The sequence below is a fragment of the Bubalus bubalis genome, chromosome 5, assembly GCF_019923935.1.
Source record: "Bubalus bubalis isolate 160015118507 breed Murrah chromosome 5, NDDB_SH_1, whole genome shotgun sequence".
NCBI classification, from domain to species: Eukaryota; Metazoa; Chordata; class Mammalia; order Artiodactyla; family Bovidae; genus Bubalus; species Bubalus bubalis.
The window spans coordinates 53113732-53134352 of record NC_059161.1 but is presented as its reverse complement, the minus strand read 5'-3'; the positions used below and the strand labels follow the sequence as shown (position 1 = coordinate 53134352).

At 36.8% G+C, this 20621-nt stretch overlaps 1 protein-coding gene across 1 annotated transcript in view; it reads left to right on the top strand.

Moving 5' to 3' along the window:
- The window catches only part of DNAH14 (dynein axonemal heavy chain 14), a 403042-nt gene that overhangs the window by 128662 nt on the left and 253759 nt on the right, over positions 1–20621 (top strand). Inside the window, exons 18-21 of the mRNA XM_044943112.2 lie at positions 6033–6374; positions 10854–11223; positions 12985–13175; positions 15473–15718. Coding sequence (XP_044799047.2) covers positions 6033–6374; positions 10854–11223; positions 12985–13175; positions 15473–15718 — 1149 coding nt within the window. The remainder of the gene's footprint in view (positions 1–6032; positions 6375–10853; positions 11224–12984; positions 13176–15472; positions 15719–20621) is intronic.

Genomic DNA, 20621 nt, shown 5'->3' with positions numbered 1-20621 from the left:
TGTGGCCACCAGATGCAAAGAGTTTACTCATTGGAAAAGAACTGATGCCGGGAACGATTGAAGGCAGGAGAAGAGCGTGACAGAGGATGAGATGGTTGGTTGGCATCATTGACTCAATGAACATGAGTTTTAGCAAACTTGGAAATATTGAAGGACAGGGAAGCCTAGCATGCTGCAGTCAATGGGGTTGCAGTCAGACACTACTGAGAAACTGAACAACTGTTTATAGTCTTTTCTTATGGTTTTCTGTATTTCTGTGACATCAGTTGTTATTTCTCATCTTTCTTATTTTGTTTATTTAGTCATGTCTCTTTTCTTCTTGGTGAGCCTGTCTAGAGGAGATTTGTTGATTTTGTTTATCCTTTAAAAAAAACATCTCTTGGATTTATTTATTTTTCTTTTGTTTTTTGTTTTTTTCTTAATTTAACTTATTCACTCTCTGTTTTTTATTTCCTTCCTTCAGCTGACTTAATTTTTATTTGTTCTTTTTCCAATTCATTTATGTGGTAGGCAGGTTGCTTGAGATTTTTCTTATCTTTTGAATAAGGCTTGTGTCATTATGAATTTTCTTCTTAGAACTGCTTTTGCTGTATCCCATAGATGTTGATAGTAATGTTTTCATTATTTGCCTAGAGTTATTTTTTATTTCCTATTTTATTTCCTCATTGACTCATTCTTTTTTTAGTATCAAGTGTTTGGTCACCATGTAATTGTGGTTTTTTGCTTGTTTTCTTTCTATGGATGATTTCTAGTTTCATGCCATTGTGGTCAGAAATGATACTTTAAATAATCTCTATCCTCTTAGTTTGTTGAGGCTTGTTTTATGTACTAATATGTGGTCTATCCTAGAGAATGTTCCATATGTGCTTGAAAATAACGTGCATTTTGTTTGTTTTTTGATACAGTGTCTTATAGATATCAATTCTTATTATTTAGCTGCTAAGTCGTGTTCAGATTTTTGCAACCCTGTTGATTGTAGCCCTCCAGGCTCTTTTGTCCATGAGATTTCCCAGGCAAGAATACTGGAGTAGGTTGCCATTTCTTTCTCTAAGGGAGCTTCCCAACCCAGAGATCAAACCTGCATCTCCTCCATTGGCAGGTGGATTTTTTTTTTTACCACTGAGCTACCTGGGAAATCCATAATTCCTGAAGAAAATCAACCCCAAATATTCACTGGAAGGACCATTGTTGATGCTGAAGCTCCAATACTTTGGCCATTGGATGTGAAGAGCTGACTCATCGGAAAAGACCCTGATGCTGGGAAAGATTGAGGGCAAGAGAAGAGGGTGGCAGAGGATGACATGGTTAGATAGCATCACCAATTCAATGGACATGAATTTGAGCAAACTCCAGGAGATAGTGGAGGACAGAGGAGCCTGGTGTACTACAGTCCATGGGGTCACAAAGAGTTGGCTACAACTAAACAACAACAACAAAATTTATATCCTTATCCTCTCTATACTTAAGCACCTTTATCTGTAAATTGGGGATAATATTTGTAATTGACCTAGATAAGTTGTGAGAATTAAAGAAGTTAATGATTGCAAAGCTCTTTTACCCTTTCTGGCACATAGTGAACATATGTGAGTTACTTCTACAGTTAGAAGAATCATTGTTATTAGTTCCAGAAAGTTGTTTCTGAGCTATATGCATTTTTAGGAAGTGGTTCTGAAAGTTATGTTTATTTCTCTTTTTTCTGGCTTCTGCATGCCCCCAGGTGTGTTTTTATAAAGGGAAGTAGCATCCCTTTATATAGTTAAGGAAATTCCCTTATTTGCATAAGAGTTCCTAACTTGATATGTGTTTTTTAATCATAAGTTAACTTTATCAAATCCTTATTCTTTTTATCTGTTGTGATAATCATGCAGTTGTTTTCCTTTAACCTTTTAATGCAGTTAATTACATGAATTGACTTTGTAAGTTTAATTTCATATCTGAATCAATAGATAGACCTTACCAGTGTGCACATGCACATAGATATATTGCTACATTATTTTTTAAATTTTGCCTTTATGCTTGCTTATAAGTGAAATTGGTCTGTAATTTTCTTTTCTTTTACAATCCTTAACTGAATGTACTACTAGTGACAAAAAGGAAGTTTGGGAATATTTCATGTCTTTCTACTACTCTATTCTACAAAAATGTAACTATCTGTTTTATTTGGGATATGAGTTTAAGATATTTTTCTGGAATTTAATTGGGATTTGTGGTTGGAGTCAGGACAGTTGTCTTTACTCAGTCTTCTATTGTGAGCATTTTCAGTAAAATTCAGCAGGCATCATTATAAACCCATTACTATATTATTTTATTTGATTCTCAAAACTGTAATGAGGACACCAAGTTTATTAAAGTAAAGCCACTTTGGTTCATGCAGTTAGTAAATATTGGAACTAGGATTCAAACACAGGTCTCTCTGACTTTAAAGTCAATTCATATTAACCCTGTGATAAAAATGTATATTCAAGAGCAGGTTCACATATGTGCATGTACACACATATATACCCATACACCACACATATATACACATACACCATAAAATGGATAAAGTTTCTTCTTGGTTAGCATAACCATCTCTAGGTGGTGAAGTAATAGGTATTTTTATTTTATAAACTTTTTTATTGCTGTTTTTGCATGAGCATATAGTCAAGTAGAATAAAGTATTTAAAAAATTAGAGACATACACAGGCAATTCGAGGCTGTGAGCTGAAAATTAAACTGATATTGATTCCAGAATTATGAGTACTCATCAAGAGCCCTTGAAACATGAGGGAAACTATGGTAAAATTGTAATTTAAGTATAGGAATTTAATTCTTTTGAAAATCTAATGGAATGATATACAAATACTTATAAAAGGTGTGGATGTAATGTATATACATATATATGGGCTTCCCTGGTGGCTCAGATGTTAAAGAATCCACTTGCAATTTGGGACACATAGGTTCGATCCCTGGGTTGAGAAGATCCTCTGGGGGAGGGCACGGCAACCCACTTCATTATTCTTGCTTGGAGAATCTCCATGGACAGAGGAGCCTGGCAAACTAAAGTTCATGGGGTTGCAAAGAGTTGGACATAACTGAGCGACTAAGCACACCACAGCACACACATACATTTGTGCATGTATTTGTAATGATTGCGTATACTTATAATGGATACAAACAGGATTTGGAATCAGATTTGGGTTTGAATTATAGCTCTGTAACTCACTAAATTTCATATTTTAAGCTTATTAATCCTTCTGAAACTCAGTTTCCCTCTTTGCAGACTAGAGAAAATAACACTCAAGTAGTAAACATGTTTTTTTAAAATTTCTTAAATTGAAGAAAGTAGGGAAAACCACTAGACCATTCAGGTATGACCTAAATCAAATCTCTTATGATTATACAGTGGAAGTGACAAACAGATTTAAGGGATTAGATCTGATAGACAGAGTCCCTGAAGAACTATGGACGGAAGTTCGTGACACTGTCCAGGAGGCAGGGATCAAGATCATCCCCAAGGAAAAGAAATGCAAAAAGGCAAAATGGTTGTCTGAAGAGACCTTACATAAATAGCTGTGAATAAAAGAGACATGAAAGGCAAAGGAGAAAACAAAAGATATATCCATGTGAATGCAGAGTTCCAAAGAATAGCAAGGAGACATAAGAAAGCCTTCCTCAGCAATCAATGCAAAGAAATAGAGAAAAACAATAGAATGGGAAAGACTAGAGATCTCTTCAAGAAAATTAGAGATACCAAGGGAACATTTCATGCAAAGATGGGCTCTATAAAGGACAGAAATGGTATGGACCTAACAGAAGCAGAAGATATTAAGAAGAGGTGGCAAGAATACACAGAAGAACTATACAAAAGAGATCGTCATGACCCAGATAATCATGATGGTGTGATCACTCAACTAAAACAAGACATCCTGGAATGCGAATTCAAGTGGGCCTTAGGAAGCATCACTACAAACAAAGCTAGTGGACTTGATGGAATTCCAGTTGAGCTATTTCAAATCCTAAAAGATGATGCTTTGAAAGTGCTGTACTCAATATGCCAGCAAATTTGAAAAACTCAGCAGTGGCAACAGGACTGGAAAAGGTCGGTATTCATTCCAATCCCAAAGAAAGGCAATGCCAAAGAATGCTCAAACTACCGCACAATTGCACTCGTATAAATAATGCTCAAAATTCACCAAGTCAGACTTCAATAGTACTTGAACCACAAACTTCCAGATGTTCAAGCTGGATTTAGAAAAGGCAGGGGAACCAGAGATCAAATTGCCAACATCTGCCGGATCATAGAAAAAGCAAGATAGCTCCAGAAAAACATCTACTTCTGCTTTATTGACTATGCCAAAGGCTTTGACTGTGTAGACCACAACAAACTGTGGAAAATTCTGAAAGAGATGGGAATACCAGATCACCTGACCTGCCTCTTGAGAGATCTGTATGCAGGCCAGGAAGCAACAGTTAGAACTGGACATGGAACACAAACTGGTTCTAAATCTGGAAAAGATTATGTCAAGGCTATATATTGTCACCCTGCTTATTTAACTTATATGCAGAGTACATCATGAGAAACGCTGGGCTGGATGAAGCACAAGCTGGCATCAAGATTGCCAGGAGAAATATCAATAACCTCAGATATGCAGATGGCATCACCCTTATGGCAGAAAGCAAAGAAGAACTAAAGAGCCTCTTGATGAAAGTGAAAGTGGAGAGTGAAAAAGTTGGCTTAAAACTCAATATTCAGATCATGGCATCTGGTCCCATCACTTCATGGCAAATAGGTGGGGAAACAGTGGAAACAGTGAGAGACTTTATTTTTTTGAGCTCCAAAATCACTGCAGATGGTTAAAAGATTCTGGCTCCTTGGAAGAAAAGTTATGACCAACCTAGACAGCATATTAAAAAGCAGAGACATTACTTTGCCAGCAAAGGTCCACAGAGTCAAAGCTATGGTTTTTCCAGTAGTCATGTATGGATGTGAGAATTGAACTATAAAGAAAGCTGAGCACCAAAGAATTGATGCTTTTGAACTGTGGTGTTGCAGAAAACTCTTGAGAATCCCTTGGACAGCAAGGAGATCCAATGAGTCCATCCTAAAGGAAATCAGTCCTGAATATTCATTGAACAGATTGATGTTGAAGCTGAAAGTCCAATACTTTGGCCACCTGATGCAAAGAACTGACTCATTTGAAAAGACCCTGATGCTGGGAACGATTGAAGGCAGGAGGAGAAGGGGACAACAGAGGGTGAGATGGTTGGATGGCATCACCGACTCAATGGACATGAGTTTGAGTAAAATCCAGGAGTTGGTGATGGACAGGGAGGCCTGGTGTGCTGCAGTCCATGGGATCGCAAAGAGTTGGACACGACTGAACAATTGAACTGAACTGATTGAGTAAACATGCTGTCAAAACAAAATCAGATCGTGTACATAAAGAACATAACATATAAATGCTCAAAAAAATGGGAGCAGTTATTATGCACCATTCACGTTTCAGTCATAACCTTGTTACTACTACTGCATTTACTTCTTAGAACAAATTTACTCATAACAGTACTTATTTATATCTCATGTGCATGCATGCTTAGTTGCTCAGTCGTGTCTGATTTTTGCAACCCCATGAGCTGTAGCCTGCCAGGCTGTTCTGTCCATGGAAATACTGGACAGAAGATTACCACACAAGAATACTAGGGTGGTTTGCCATTCCCTTCTCCAGAGGATCTTCCAGACCCAGGGATCAAACCTGGGTCTCCTGCATTGCCGGCAGACTCTTTACCATCTGAGCCACCAGAGAAACTGTCTTTATATCTTAGCAGCATTTATTGTATGTGCAGGTTACATTCAAGTTCCTTCTGTTAACAATAGAAAGGATTTGATCTTGTTAATGCTCCGGTATTTAAGCAATACCTAGAATAGTGTCTAGATGATGTCTTTTTTTGAAATTATAATTATGTAAGTTAGTGAAAGATATTGAGTAACTACTTTTCTAAAATAATGAAAAATCATTATATAATTGTAATTGATTTGTTAATGATTTCAGGTTATAGACTCATCCTTGCAGAAGCTGGAATATACTCCCACTGAAATAGAAGAATTTTTGGAATATTTTACTTTTTTGGATGCAATTTCTTCAAAAATATCTAAGTTAGAAAAAGAATACACAATAGTTGCTCAGCTGTATTCTGTTGTAAGGTATTACCAGATCCATATTTCAGAAGAGCAAATTGCCATTTATAAAATCCTTCTTATCAAGTTTGGTCAACTAAAAACTTCTGTGAAGTTAAGCGAAACAAATAAAGATGCTGCTATTTCTAAATTCAGAGACAATTTGGAATCATACATCACTGGTCTACGTATTGAAGTTAGTAATTTAAAGGCCAAAGTAAGTTTTGTTTCTCATTATATAAGCCTAGCATATAGGTATTTCCTTTCTATGGAATCTTAAGTAAATAATTTAGTCCAGGTATTCTTAACCTGGAATCCACAGACATAATTTTGATTTGTGAATTTGAATGAGAAGTGAAATTATGTGTCTGTTCTCACTAACCTCTAACTGAAGTTTAGCATTTTCTCCAACTTTGAGTTAATGTAGACAAGCAACAGTAAAGTGGTGATTTTTTTCCATAGGCTTCAACAGACTGCTAAAGTTGGCGCATGACATAAACAGAGCTAAAAAAAAAACCCTGGATACTTTTTGGGCCTTAGTCTAAGCCAAAAGATAATAATTCCAGCTTCACTCAGTTATGAGGAGCAAACTACAAAAAACACCAACATTTATTGAGCTTTAACTAAGCATCAGTAACCATGCTACGTGATTTATCCTTTTTCTGCATGAAAACAAACAAACACCTGAGTTTTAAAGAGGTTAACTAACTTGCTTAAGATCACAGTGAGGGCTAGGGCTCCAGAATCCTTGCTTCTTTCCACTCCCCTCTATCCCCACCACCATTACAAGTTACTATTATCATATTTATTCAGTATATTTTGGTACCTAATATGTATTAGGCACAATGTAATGTATTACAATTAGTTACTTTAAAGTTTTTCTCCATCTATGCAGAATCTATACTGGCTTCACACAAATAAAATAAAGGTGCAAAAATAGGCATACGAGAGTACTTGAACGCATTCAATTGCAATCTTTAAAATATTATGAGAAATTTCATATACATGTGTACCAAGGTTTCTGGTTCACCCTATTTATATGTTAAGTGTACTAGGTTGGACACTGAGATGGAAAATCTGTGTTACAGTAGGTTCATTGGAAAGTGCTTCTGGCAACAGTGTGAGGGCTTGAAGTAATCAAGGTTGGACAGAAGGAAAAATTGAACTCTAGTGTCATTGCCATGTAGGTTTCATAGAATCCTATGCTGTATGCTTAGTTGCTCAGTTGTGTCTGACTCTTTGCAACCCTGTGGACTGTAGCCCACCAGGCTCCTCTGTCCATGGGGATTCTCCAGGCAAGAACACTGGAGTGAGTTGCCATGCCCTCCTCCAGGGGATCTTCCCAGCCCTGGGATTGAACCCAGGTCTTCCTCATTGCAGGGAGATGCTTTACCATCTGAGCAACCAGGGGAATCTCTAAATTGGAATGACTCTGCAGAGTTATCCTGAATGAAGACAAAAGGGCTGGTTCTTTACACATCCATGATGGAGCTATAAGTGAAAGTGAAAGTGAAGTCGCTCAGTAGTGTCTGACTCTTTGCGAGCCCATGGACTGCAGCCTACCAGGCTCCTCTGTCCATGGGATTTTCCAGGCAAGAGTACTGGAGTGGGTTGCCATTGCCTTCTCCTTGGATGGAGCTATAGAGGGGGTGTAATCTTGTGTGACTTTTTGGTAAAGGGCAACCCCTGGAGAGGGTCTCAGCCAGAGTAAGCATCTATCTTTAGGTTCACTGATTCTTTCTTCTATCATCTGCATGCTATTATTGAATCAAATCCAATGAACTTCTACTTTTGTTTATTGTGTTTCTCAGTTCTAAAATTTTCATTTGATTTTTCTTTATATCTTTTTTTATTTTTCTTTGCTAAGACTTTCTATTTTCCCAATGGCTTCAAGAATATACATTATTTCTGTGCAGCATTGTTATAAAACCTGCTTTATATTCTTTGTCAGATAATTCTAACATCTGTGTCATCTAGACATTGGTGTCTGTTGATTATTTTTTCCCATGTGAGTTGAGGTTTTCCTGGTTTTTTGTATATGGAGTAATATTGGATTAAATATTATGCTCTAAAGTTCTGTGTCATACCTAAATGCCAGGTTGGTATTTTTGTTTTAGAAAACTGTTGACCTAGTCAGATTCAGGTCCCAAGTTCCAACCCACTTTCTTTGGGCTGTGGGTTTCTTTCCATTGTTATTTCCATTATCAATATCTCTAAGGTGCTGTTCAGACCATGTGTGTGCCATCCAGTGGTCAGTATTATTCTGGGTAGTGGTATGTTAGTTTAATCTCAGAGTCTTTGATGTGCTGAATAGGATCAGATCTATATGTGTGCAGCTCAGTTGAGCCCAGGAGTTCATACAACTTTACGTAATTACTTTCCAGAGGTCCTTTCTGTTTACAGTCTTCTTCATATTTTCCAGATTCTCTGCACTCTTTTTCTCAGTCCTCTGGTTAGAAAACTGGGACTTGTTACTGTACTCTGTCAACTTCCATAACTGCACCCACATCTGGGGCAAAGTAGTAGAACACAGAGAGAAAAAAATCAACAGGGTTGACCCTCCTTAGAACCACAGATTACCAAGACAGAAAGTAAAGTTCTCTTCTCTCAGAGTTTCAGCTCCTGAGGCTTCCATTGCCACCACCTTAAAATTGTTTGAAGACTGGGTTGTGAGAAAAAAGAAAAAGAGAAAGAGAGGATTTCCATACTCTGAGTATTAGGAGCTGTCAAAGAAAACCCAGAGTTGAACAGTAGTCAAAGTGGTAAAAACAGATTTTTATTCAGTATGATTGCAATAGGGGAAATGATTTGTTGTCTAGGATGAGCAGACATTGAGGATGGGAATTCTGGTTAAATCGACTTAGCAAGGTTCTTACTAAAACTTAATTTTATAAGGAAATACACATATGAGCCTAAAAGTTACAACCTACTTAGTAGTCAGTCAGAAAGAAAAGAAAGTGAAATCGCTCAGTTGTGTCTGACTCTTCGTAACCCCATGGAGCCTACCAGGCCCCTCTGTCCATGGGATTTTCCAGGCAATAGTACTGGGAGGTGGGGGGGGGGAGTTGCCATTTGCTTCTCCAGGGGATCTTCCCGACCCAGAGATCGAACCCAGGTCTCCCGCATTGTGGACAGATGCTTTACCATCTGAGCCACCAGGGAGCCTGACTAAAGTTTGGTCAAGCAAAGAATCTTTGTCAGAACCTTTCTTGCTCCTCAAGTCAGAACTGGTAAGTTCTCCTAGAGCTGTCACTGGTTTTGCCTCCTGAAAATTCCTCCCAGATTTCTAATACATTGAGCTTAGGTCAGGGAGAAAATGGTAAACTCATTGCTAATTTGGTAGCATTTCAAGTTACCATCTTCTTCCCCAATCTGCCTTCTACAATTTATTTTCAGGTTCCTCGCCTCACTGCTCCCTCCGTGTGTTCTGTCCAGGTTTCACTGGGAAAGACAGGGTGGGGCATATTTACTCCATCTTCTGATGGGTGCAATTACATAAACTTTTAAATTATTTTATTGGTATATTTAGTGACATATCATTCTGTGAAGATCTCAATTAGAATACTGCTGATAGAGTTGACAAAACTTTACCTCCATCTAAGCAACTAAGATTCTTTCTTTTTTTTTTAAATTTTATTTTATTTTTAAACTTTACAAAATTGTATTAGTTTTGCCAAATATAAAAATGAATCCGCCACAGGTATACATGTGTTCCCCATCCTGAACCCTCCTCCCTCCTCCCTCCCCTCCAAGTATTCCCTCCCCGCCAAAGATAGCTCATATACAAACATAAATAAATATTAATGAATGGAAATTGCAGGAAAAGCCTAAAGAAAATTTTATGATAATCCATTATATAAGCATCACTGATATAGATTATTCTAAGCCCTCTCCATCATCGCAGATACTGTTTCTCAATTGCTTAAGCTTTTGTGTTATGATTGCTATCAGTACTTGTTGGATGACCACACTACACATAACACAATGGTACATGCAGTTCCATAGGTTTGATTTTTTTTGAAGAATAAGGTGGTAGGATCCAAATTCATTACTTCTTCCAACAGCTTTTATGTATGATTGTACTAGGTTCTAAGAGGTATACAAAAATAAATAAGTGAAATTATCCTTAATCTTCAGAATTTTATAATGTAGTAAGAAATCAGAACAAAATTTTACTTATATCCCTCTTTGGAGGTTATTGTTGCAAATGTCCACAATTTTCTGTGCAGTGGGAAAACTAATAATATAAGGTAGCATGTGATAAACATCATTCAAATAATACCAAGTTCAGCTTCATCAGAAAAAGGAAGTAAGTTTTGGAGTGCAGGCTATCATAGGGCCCTACCCTGGAACTGCCACTTACCATTAGATGATGGGAACCTCTGAACTTCTTGAAAAATCATGGAAAATATAAATTATCTCTCAAATTTCTTATATGTACTTAGTAAATAAGGTCCTCAATGTTACTTATCACAGGACCTGACATACAGAAGGTACACAAATTTTAGGTATTATTGTAATAAAAAAATTAAAATTAAGCATAATCATAAATAAGTATAAATTAAGGACAGTCTTTTCAGATAATGATTGCAAATAAAGTTTGTTGACACTTAGGTGGCATATTAAAATGCTGTCAATAAACATGTTTAAGTTCAGAACATTATACCCTCCTAAAAATGTTTTATTATTTTTTTAGATAAGAAATTCTGTTTTGTTATGTGCTAGTACTCCAGTGTCAACAGCAATGGAAATGATCCAGACTCTTTCAGAGGAAGCTGCAAGTTTAGCTGTCAAAGCTAAAACATATTCAAACTATCAGGATTGTTTCGATGATTCCCAGTCTCATATGAATTTTCTTAATATGGAAGAGCTTGCGCAAATTGTACTTTCAGAGATTGCTGACATTGACTATGACTTAACCTTAAGGAAAATATTATGGGATGCACAAAAGGAATGGGGAACACTCTTTTGGGAATGGAGGAATAGCACTCTTGACAGTATTGATACAGAATCAGTATATAGAAATGTTTCAAAATGGATGCAGATAATCTTTGTACTAGAAAAAGGTAAAGTGTCTTTCTCAAGTTTTTCTACTTAAGATTACACAAAAATGGCTACTAGGCCAGCAAGATCATTGTCCTTGGCTTTGTTACTTTACCTGTTCCAAGGACTGACCATTAATGACTGAAAAGACAGTACAAGAGTATAGGTAGGAATCACTTCCTGAAGCAAGAAAGAGATTAAAACTTTGGAAAAAATTTTTTTAATTAATTAGTAACAATTTTATATCTGTTAAAAATTGATTCTCTAGGTAGAACCCCAAACGCTTCCACCTGATTCTGGCTCTTAGAACCACAAATGTTTTGATGTTAAGGACCCACCTTCAAACCCTCACTGTGTATGCAGATAGTATACTTTGGGCAATGCGAGAAACAGCCAGAGTCATTTTGATAGGTTTTCCTTCTGCTAATCATCAAATTTGAAATCTTGCCAACACAGAGATGCTGTTCCTGTGCAAGCAATTCTGTAAAATCAAATCCTTTCCAAATAGAAAGCTTTATTCCACTTGGCAAGATAATGCTTTTATTTTTTAAATTCCTCTGATCTCTCAGCTATACCTTAAGCTATAGTTTTTTTTAGTTTTATCATTTTTTTTTCCTTTCAAGGAAAACACCTTATTTTGCTTGTTTTTAAATTATATAAGAAATATGACTATCACAGAAACTGTAGAAAAGAGAAAAATTGGGGACAAATCACCCAGAGTGTTAAAGCAACACAACACTCATTTTGTGCATTCTCTTTCAATATTGTGTCATATATCTGTTTCAGAGAGCAACATATAAAGTAACAAGTAGATAAAACTTTCTTTTATCCATAGTTTCCCAGATTAAATCTTGTTCACCACAGTATAGACTGCAAAAAACTTATTCTCATCTTTTTATCTGATCAAGTCTTGAAATACACTTTGTTATTCAATATAGCTTTATAAAATAAGCCTCATCTGTACCAATTGGATAGTCAAGAATATGCATATAGTTTTCAGTTCTCTCAAGTGCCCTACTTTGGCTATTTCTCTGTCTCCCCCCTCTTTTATAAATTGAGTAAAAGGTTATCAGGGTTGGACCTTCAGCTGCACAGGTTTTGAGTCCTGCACCCTTTGTGTGTGCTGTGCTTAGTCACTCAGTCCTGTCCGACTCTTTGCAACCCTGTGGACTGTAGCCCACCAGGCTCCTCTGTCCATAGGGATTCTCCAGGCAAGAAGACTGGAGTGGGTTGCCATGCTCTCCTCCAGGGGATCTTCCCGACCCAGGAATCTGTATTGTGGTGTGGTGTTAATGCCAGAGGAAAGATCAGTTCTGGTCTATGGCAAAGTTTTTACCTTCATTTTCTACATTTCAATGTAAAGATATATTCTTTATGAAATGATAGTGATTGGCTTTTTCCCTTAATGTTCTTTTAATGAGCAGAATTGAAAAGCCCCAAAACCAAAATAGTCTTTTGAATTATTTGTGTGTACCTCTCTGTCTGTATATCTATCTTGTCAGGGAAAATCTGGGAAACCCTGTGGTAACTAGCTATCTCTAGTATTAAATTTTGCAAAATAACTTGTTCTGATAGTTTGGGGTTTTCATCACTAGTCCTGATTAACTATTTCCCTTTATTTTAATCCATGCTTGATTCTTATGGGAGAGTGATGTTAATAAGCCTCATTATTTTAGTACAGATTAATAACTGATAAAGCAGTATCACATTAAATAGCAAATTTGTTTTCTGGCTTAGAAAATGTGGACTGTATGATAAAGCTGCCGACCCATCGCTTCTTATAGGTCTACCTAAAAACGACATGGTGACACATCTTAAGCAATCAGTGACAGATTTTAAACAGGAGCTGCCAATCATCATAGCACTAGGGAACCCCTGTCTCAAGCCAAGGCATTGGGAGGCTCTCCAGGAGATTATTGGAAAGTCAGTGTCTCTTGATAAAAACTGTACAGTAGAGAATCTTCTAGCACTCAAGGTAAGTTAAAATAGTTTGAAATAAAGTTGGCATAGCAGAAGGCCCAAATTTAAGTAGGCAAGTAAATCTACGAGGAGTAGGAAATGAAAAATAAGACGTTTATGGAATGTTAGGAAAAGTAGGAGTGTAATGTATTAGTAGATAGGTGATGCTTCCTTGGTGATAGTTTAGTACAGATTAATAACTGATAAAACTAGTATTACATTGAATAGTAAATTTGCTTTTTGGTTTAAAAATATGATGTATATATTATAAGCATAAGCCATTCATCGTGCCATTACTACTAGGTGATTCAAAAACAGTAATACTGGTTTTCATGCATAACAAATGAAATTAAATTAGTGTTTTTATTTAACAGTGATACTTCTTGTGGAGAGTAAATTTTATAGGAATACAATCAAAACTACAGTATTTATATAAAATGAAGATATATTAAGAGCATGTTAGGGTGGCCCTGCAAATAACTTGATATTCTATTTAAAATATACAGTTAGCAGCTATTTGATTTACCTGTAGGTTTTGTTATAAAAATAAAAATTTTACTATGATTTTCAAGGTTAAAATTTTTCTATTTTCATGTGTAGTTTACAATAAGCTTCATTTATATTTCATGTTCCACAGTTGACAATGTCTAATATAACAAAAATAATATTTTATGCCTATAATTTTCTACTAAATGATTTGCTATAATGAGAAAATGAAGAAAATTTTTTAATTAGACAAGAATTTTAAAAGTGAACTTTAATTTATTTTAAAAATTAATTTATATCTCTAGCCCTAAATTCAGCTGCCTTCCTGAACTCATAGATTCAGCTGCCCTCCTGAACTCATAGATCCACCTCCACTTATATATCTAAAAAGTATCTCAAAGTTAACATGTCAAAAATGCACTTCTCTTTCTCCATCTCCAAAGTTCCACTCTTCCTTTATCCTCCCCATCTTAGTTAATGGCACCTCCACTTTTTTTCTAGTTACTTAAGCTAAAAATGATGAAATAATCTTTGAATCCTCTCTTGCTCTCTTTCCTCATCCCATCTAAATGTTGCATCCTCCCCTGGATCATTATCAGAGTATCCTAACTGAACTATGGTCCAAGAGTGAATTCATCAAAATATCTAGATAGTTTCAGACTATTTAATCAGTGCCAATGAACATTCCAAAAATCTGGCACAATTTCAACAGTCAGTTCAGTCGCTCAGTCATGTCCGACTCTTTGCGACCCCATGAATCACATCACGCCAGGCCTCCCTGTCCATCACCAACTCCCAGAGTTCACCCAAACTCATGTCCATCGAGTCGGTGATGCCATCCAGCCATCTCATCCTCCGTCGTCCCCTTCTCCTCCTGCCCCCAATCCCTCCCAGCATCAGGGTCTTTTCCATTGAGTCAGCTCTTTGCATCAGGTGGCCAAAGTACTGGAGTTTCAGCTTCAACATCAGTCTCTCCAATGAACACAAAGGACTGATTTCCTTTAGGATGGACTGGTTGGATCTCCTTGCAGTCCAAGGGACTCTCAAGAGTCTTCTCCAACACCACAGTTCAAAAGCATCAATTCTTTGGTGCTCAGCTTTCTTCACAGTCCAACTCTCACATCCATACATGACTGCTGGAAATAAATGGAGATATTAAATAGGATGACATAGGGGAACAGCAGTAGAATCTTCTTTCAGTGATAAAAACAACAAGGGCAGATAGTTAATTCCAAGATGCAGAGAAGAGCAGGTCTCCAAGTATCTCTGTTCTGGTGATTGAATCTGGAGATAATATATCAAGATTTTGTCCAATGGAAATTGGCAGTCAGTGCACATGGAAAGGTCTGTAAATACTCCATTAAAGTATTTTGAGAGGCATTTATCCTCATGGAGCTGTGTCAAAGTGAGGCCATGGAAAGCTGTGCCCATTAGAATTATGTTCTCTCAGACTGTTATATCCCAAGAATTATCATAGAAAGTAAAAACTTGTCACAAAATAATTAAGCAATTGGCATTAGTGCAGAGAAAAGAAAGCTGAAAGAAATAATGCTATCTGCAGATCTGTAGAAGGTGCTGTTAACTATTTTTTACACTGACTAGAATCAGAAGAAATAATGAGTCAGAAATTTTCACTGAGCAAGAAGAATGTGAAATAGAATGATTAAAAACTGAAAAGGGCTGCTTCATGAAAGTTAGACCATGAAGTCTCTGGTTAGGATATAAACCTAATTGGAATCAAATTTTCAACACATTCATTTAAATCTTCCATTTTAAATGTATCAGGAATTATTTGCTCCATTGGATATTAAATTTTTTTTGTTTTAGATGTTTCAGTATGAAAATGAAATAAATGAGATATCAACCTCAGCAACTAGTGAAGCCGCTCTTGAAAAAATGCTGTATAAGGTTATTGATCTTTGGAACACTACTCCTTTACATTTAGTTCTTCATCACACCGAGGCTTACTCTATCCTAATAATTTCATCTATAGATGATATATTAGTTCAGCTGGAAGAGTCTCAAATCATACTTGCCACAGTTAAAGGATCTTCCTATCTCGGGCCCATTAAGGTAAATATTACGGCAGAGGGAAATGTCTTAACTGTCTGTAGTTTTATCACTTTAATTTTTGCATCGTGTAAGCTTTTGAATGTATAAATCATTCATGTACTTGTATAGAAGAGAGATTGAATATTTAGTATTTTAAATATTAAATATAACTTTTTATGGCAGCACTAATGATTCATCAGGAAATATCAGAAACTTTAATTTGGGCAGACAAGGTAAATTGACATCAAATTAAAAATATGACCATTTAAACCATGGTTTTTGCCAGCAGCAGCACTGCTGCTAGATACATCCACAGTTCTGATGGTCCTCATGCCAAACTGTTGCCTTGAGATTCTTTTTGCTGAAGTGATATGTTTCATTTTCATTCCCTGTGCTATTTGTCTTAAAGGTTAATCCCACCTCTATATTTGTGTATCCTTGCCATTATTTTAACAGCTTATATATCTATTCTAGTATAATTAGAAATTGAACTATAGAGTCAGCTTGTATTCAGTGTTCCCTCATAGTGTGTGTGCTAAGTCACTTCAGTTGTGTTTGCAACCGTATGGGGATTCTCCAGGCAAGCATACTGGAGGGGGGTACCATTCCCTTCTCCAGGGGATCTTCCTGACAAGGGATTGAGCCAGCATCTCTTATGTCTCCTGTATTGGCAGGTGGGTTACCTCTTGCACCACCTGGGAAGCTCCATCATTTTAACAGCTTCTGTATCTATTCTAGTATAATTAGAAATTGAACTACAAGGTCAGCTTGTATTCCATGTTCCCTTATAGTCTCTCTCTGAGCAGCCCCACATCCCATAACATAGCCTAGAGTCATTTTAAAACTTTAGGAATCACAATAAAGTATAATAATATAGAGATATCTAAGAGTGAAATTAACATGATTGATTATAGATGGATAAAAAAACAAGAGAGAAATAGGTACTCAACAAATGGACTTCACATTATTTACAAACACACAGACAGTTAGGGAAAGTGTCACTTATTTGGAACTTAGAGAAGAAAAACTCAGTAAATTACAAAAAAGAGATAATCCAAATAGACTGTTCTCTAACCACATTCAGTAAAATTTAAAAATGAACAGAAAAAGTAGCAAAAAATAGACCAAAACCAGCAACAACAAAATCACCCAGGAAAAAAAAAAAAAGGAAATTAAAAAGCAGCTATGAGAATGTACAGGAAATGTTAATCAAATTTTTAAAATTATAAATAAGCAAAAAGAAGAGAATTACAAGTCAAACCTCGTCACAATTGGCTAGAGTTCAGTAAAAATGAATTTAATAAATGATAAATTAGGCATAGTCAAGAAGTTGAAAAGAACAGACACACACATCCACACACACCACTTCCACTTCCAAGCAAGGAGTATGGGGACCAGATATACCATTTTGCCTGAAATACTCAAATCATAACAGAAAAAATACATCAAACATCCTGGTTTTAGGAAGATGGACATCAAACACTGAAGGACAAGGATCCCTGAGAGTTGGCAAACAAGCAAGTTGAGCCCTATTATTGCCCCATCATTCTGTCATTAGTTTCCACACCTGGATTGAGAGAGAGGGGAGGAATCCGTCCAGAGGATGGTAGACTCCCTGGTATTAGGAGATGCTGTTGAAAGATTAAGAAGCAAAAGGAAGATAGAGTTTGCAGAATAAAGTATCAGGGAGGACAGAGCTGCACTGAAAGAACTTCAGAGATCTGTGGAAGATCCCTAGTCAGGTTTGCAGCATACCTAATCATATGAATGTAAAGAAACTAGTGGAGACCAGGACAATGGTCTTGAGTGAACTAGAAGGAACCTTTCACACCGAGCTGGGAACAATACCCATATCCACCAGCTACAATGACAACAACAAAAAACCTTTATAACGCACAAGCATTAGAGGGGTTAAAAGGAAAATGCCACAATAATGTGCAATAATTAGTCCTAGATCAAATGCAGTTCTTGTCCTCCTTAACAAATCTAAAAACAACACTACAAGTGATAAAATTGCTTCTAAGTAGAAGGCAGTGGCAACCCACTCCAGTACTCTTGCCTGGAAAATCCCATGGATGGAGGAGCCTGGTAGGCTACAGTCCATGGGGTCACTAAGAGTCGGACACGACTGAGCGACTTCACTTTCACTTTTCACTTTCATGTGTTGGAGAAGCAAATAGCAACCCACTCCAGTGTTCTTGCCTGGAGAATCCCAGGGACTGGGGAGCCTGGTGGGCTGCCGTCTCTGGGGTCACAGAGTCGGACACGACTGAAGCAACTCAGCAGCTTAATTCCATCCAGAATAAAGCTCAAAAATAGGAACACAAAAATATCTAGTACTCAATATAGTAAAATTCATAATGTCTGGAATCCAATCAAAGACTATCAGACATTTAAAGAAACAAGAAAGGAGGAATCATAATGAAAAGGAAAATCAACCAGTGGAAACTGATCCAGAACTGACATAGTTATTAATTAGAATTAGAGACAAAGACATTGAAAGAATTATAACTATATTCCACATATTAAAAAGTTAAGGGAATAATGGATGATATTTTTAAAATACCAAAATCAAATTTCTAGAGATAAAATATGTAATATCCAAAGTGAAATAGACACTGGATAAGATTAGCAGAAGGAAGAGAAGGAGAGAACAGAGGATGAGATGCTTGGATGGCATCACCGACTCAATGGACATGAGTTTGAGTAAACTCTGGGAGTTGGTGATAGACAGGGAGGCCTGGCGTACTGCAGTCCATGGGGTCACAAAGAGTCAGACACGACTGAGCAACTGAACTGAACTGAAGATCAACAGCAGATTAGACATAGGAGGAGAAAAGTTTAGTGAATTTTAAAATATGACAAACTATACAAAGTGAAAAAAGAGAAGAGAATTTTTAAAAATAAAAAGAGCAGCCTATTATACAGAGTGAAGTAAGCCAGAAAGAAAAACACCAATACAGTATACTAACGCATATATATGGAATTTAGAAAGATGGTAACAATAACCCTGTGTACGAGACAGCAAAAGAGACACTGATGTATAGAACAGTCTTATGGACTCTGTGGGAGAGGGAGAGGGTGGGAAGATTTGGGAGAATGGCATTGAAACATGTAAAATATCATGTATGAAACGAGTTGCCAGTCCAGGATTGATGCAGGATACTGGATGCTTGGGGCTAGTGCACTGGGACAACCCAGCAGGATGGCATGGGGAGGGAGGAGGGAGGAGCGTTCAGGGTGGGGAACACATGTATACCTGTGGTGGATTCATTTTGATATTTGGCAAAACTAATACAATTATGTAAAGTTTAAAAATAAAATTAAAAAAAAAAAGAAAAAGAGCATCAGGGGCCTCTGAGAAAATAAAATAATAGACATGTAATTGGAGTCCTCCAAGAAAAGTGAGAGAAGAAAGCAGAAAAAAAAAATGAAGAATTAATGGAAAGAATTGTTCTAAATGTATTTAAAACAATAAAATCATAGATCCAAAAAGTCATTCCACTTCAACATCAAGAAACATCATGAATTACTAATATTGAAAGGGGTAATACACCTCCCAGAATATTGGAAATAAAAGCAAAAATAAACAAATGGGACCTAATTAAAATTAAAAGCTTTTGCACAACAAAGTAAACTATAAGCAAGGTGAAAAGACAGCCTTCAGAATGAGAGAAAATAATAGCAAATGAAGCAACTGACAAAGAATTAATCTAAAAAATATACAAGCAACTCCTGCAGCTCAATTCCAGAAAAATAAACTACCCAATCAAAAAATGTGCCAAAGAACCAAACAGACATTTCTCCAAAGAAGACATACAGATGACTAACAAACACATGAAAAGATGCTCAACATCACTCCTTATCAGAGAAATGCAAATCAAAACCACAATGAGGTACCATTTAACGCCAGTCAGAATGGCTGCGATCCAAAAGTCTACAAGCAATAAATGCTGGAGAGGGTGTGGAGAAAAAGGAACCCTCTTACACTGTTGGTGGGAATGCAAACTAGTACAGCCACTATGGAGAACAGTGTGGAGATTCCTTAAAAAACTGGAAATAGAACTGCCTTATGACCCAGCAATCCCACTGCTAGGCATACACACCGAGGAAACCAGAATTGAAAGAGATACGTGTACCTCAATGTTCATCGCATCACTGTTTATAATAGCCAGGAATGGAAGCAACCTAGATGTCCATCAGCAGATGAATGGATAAGAAAGCTGTGGTACATATACACATACATGTACATATACACTCAGCCATTAAAAAGAATACATTTGAATCAGTTCTAATGAGGTGGATGAAACTGGAGCCTGTTATACAGAGTGAAGTAAGCCAGAAAGAAAAACACCAATACAGTATACTAACGCATATATATGGAATTTAGAAAGATGGTAACGATAACCCTGTATGCGAGACAGCAAAAGAGACACAGATGTATAGAACAGTCTTTTGGACTCTGTGGGAGAGGGCGAGGGTGGGATGGTTTGGGAGAATGGCATTGAAACATATATATTATCATATGTGAAACGAATCACCAGTCCAGGTTCGATGCATGATGCAGGGTGCTCAGGGATGGTGTACTGGGATGACCCTGAGGGATGGGATGCGGAGGGAGGTGGAAAGGGGGTTCAGAATGAGGAACACCTGTACACCCATGGCTGATTCATGTCATTGTATGGCAAAAACCACTACAATATTATAAAGTAATTAGCCTCCAATTAAATTAATTAAAATAAATAAATAAAGGACATAGATGTCCTTTACTATGTCTAGCAACATACTTATTGATGACAGAGTGAACACTTTTCCCCTAAGATCAGGAAGGGTGTCGTCTCTCATCACTTCTAATCTTCATCATATGGAGGTTCTAGCCAGTGTATAAGGCATGGAAAAGAAATGAAATAAAAGGCAACCATAT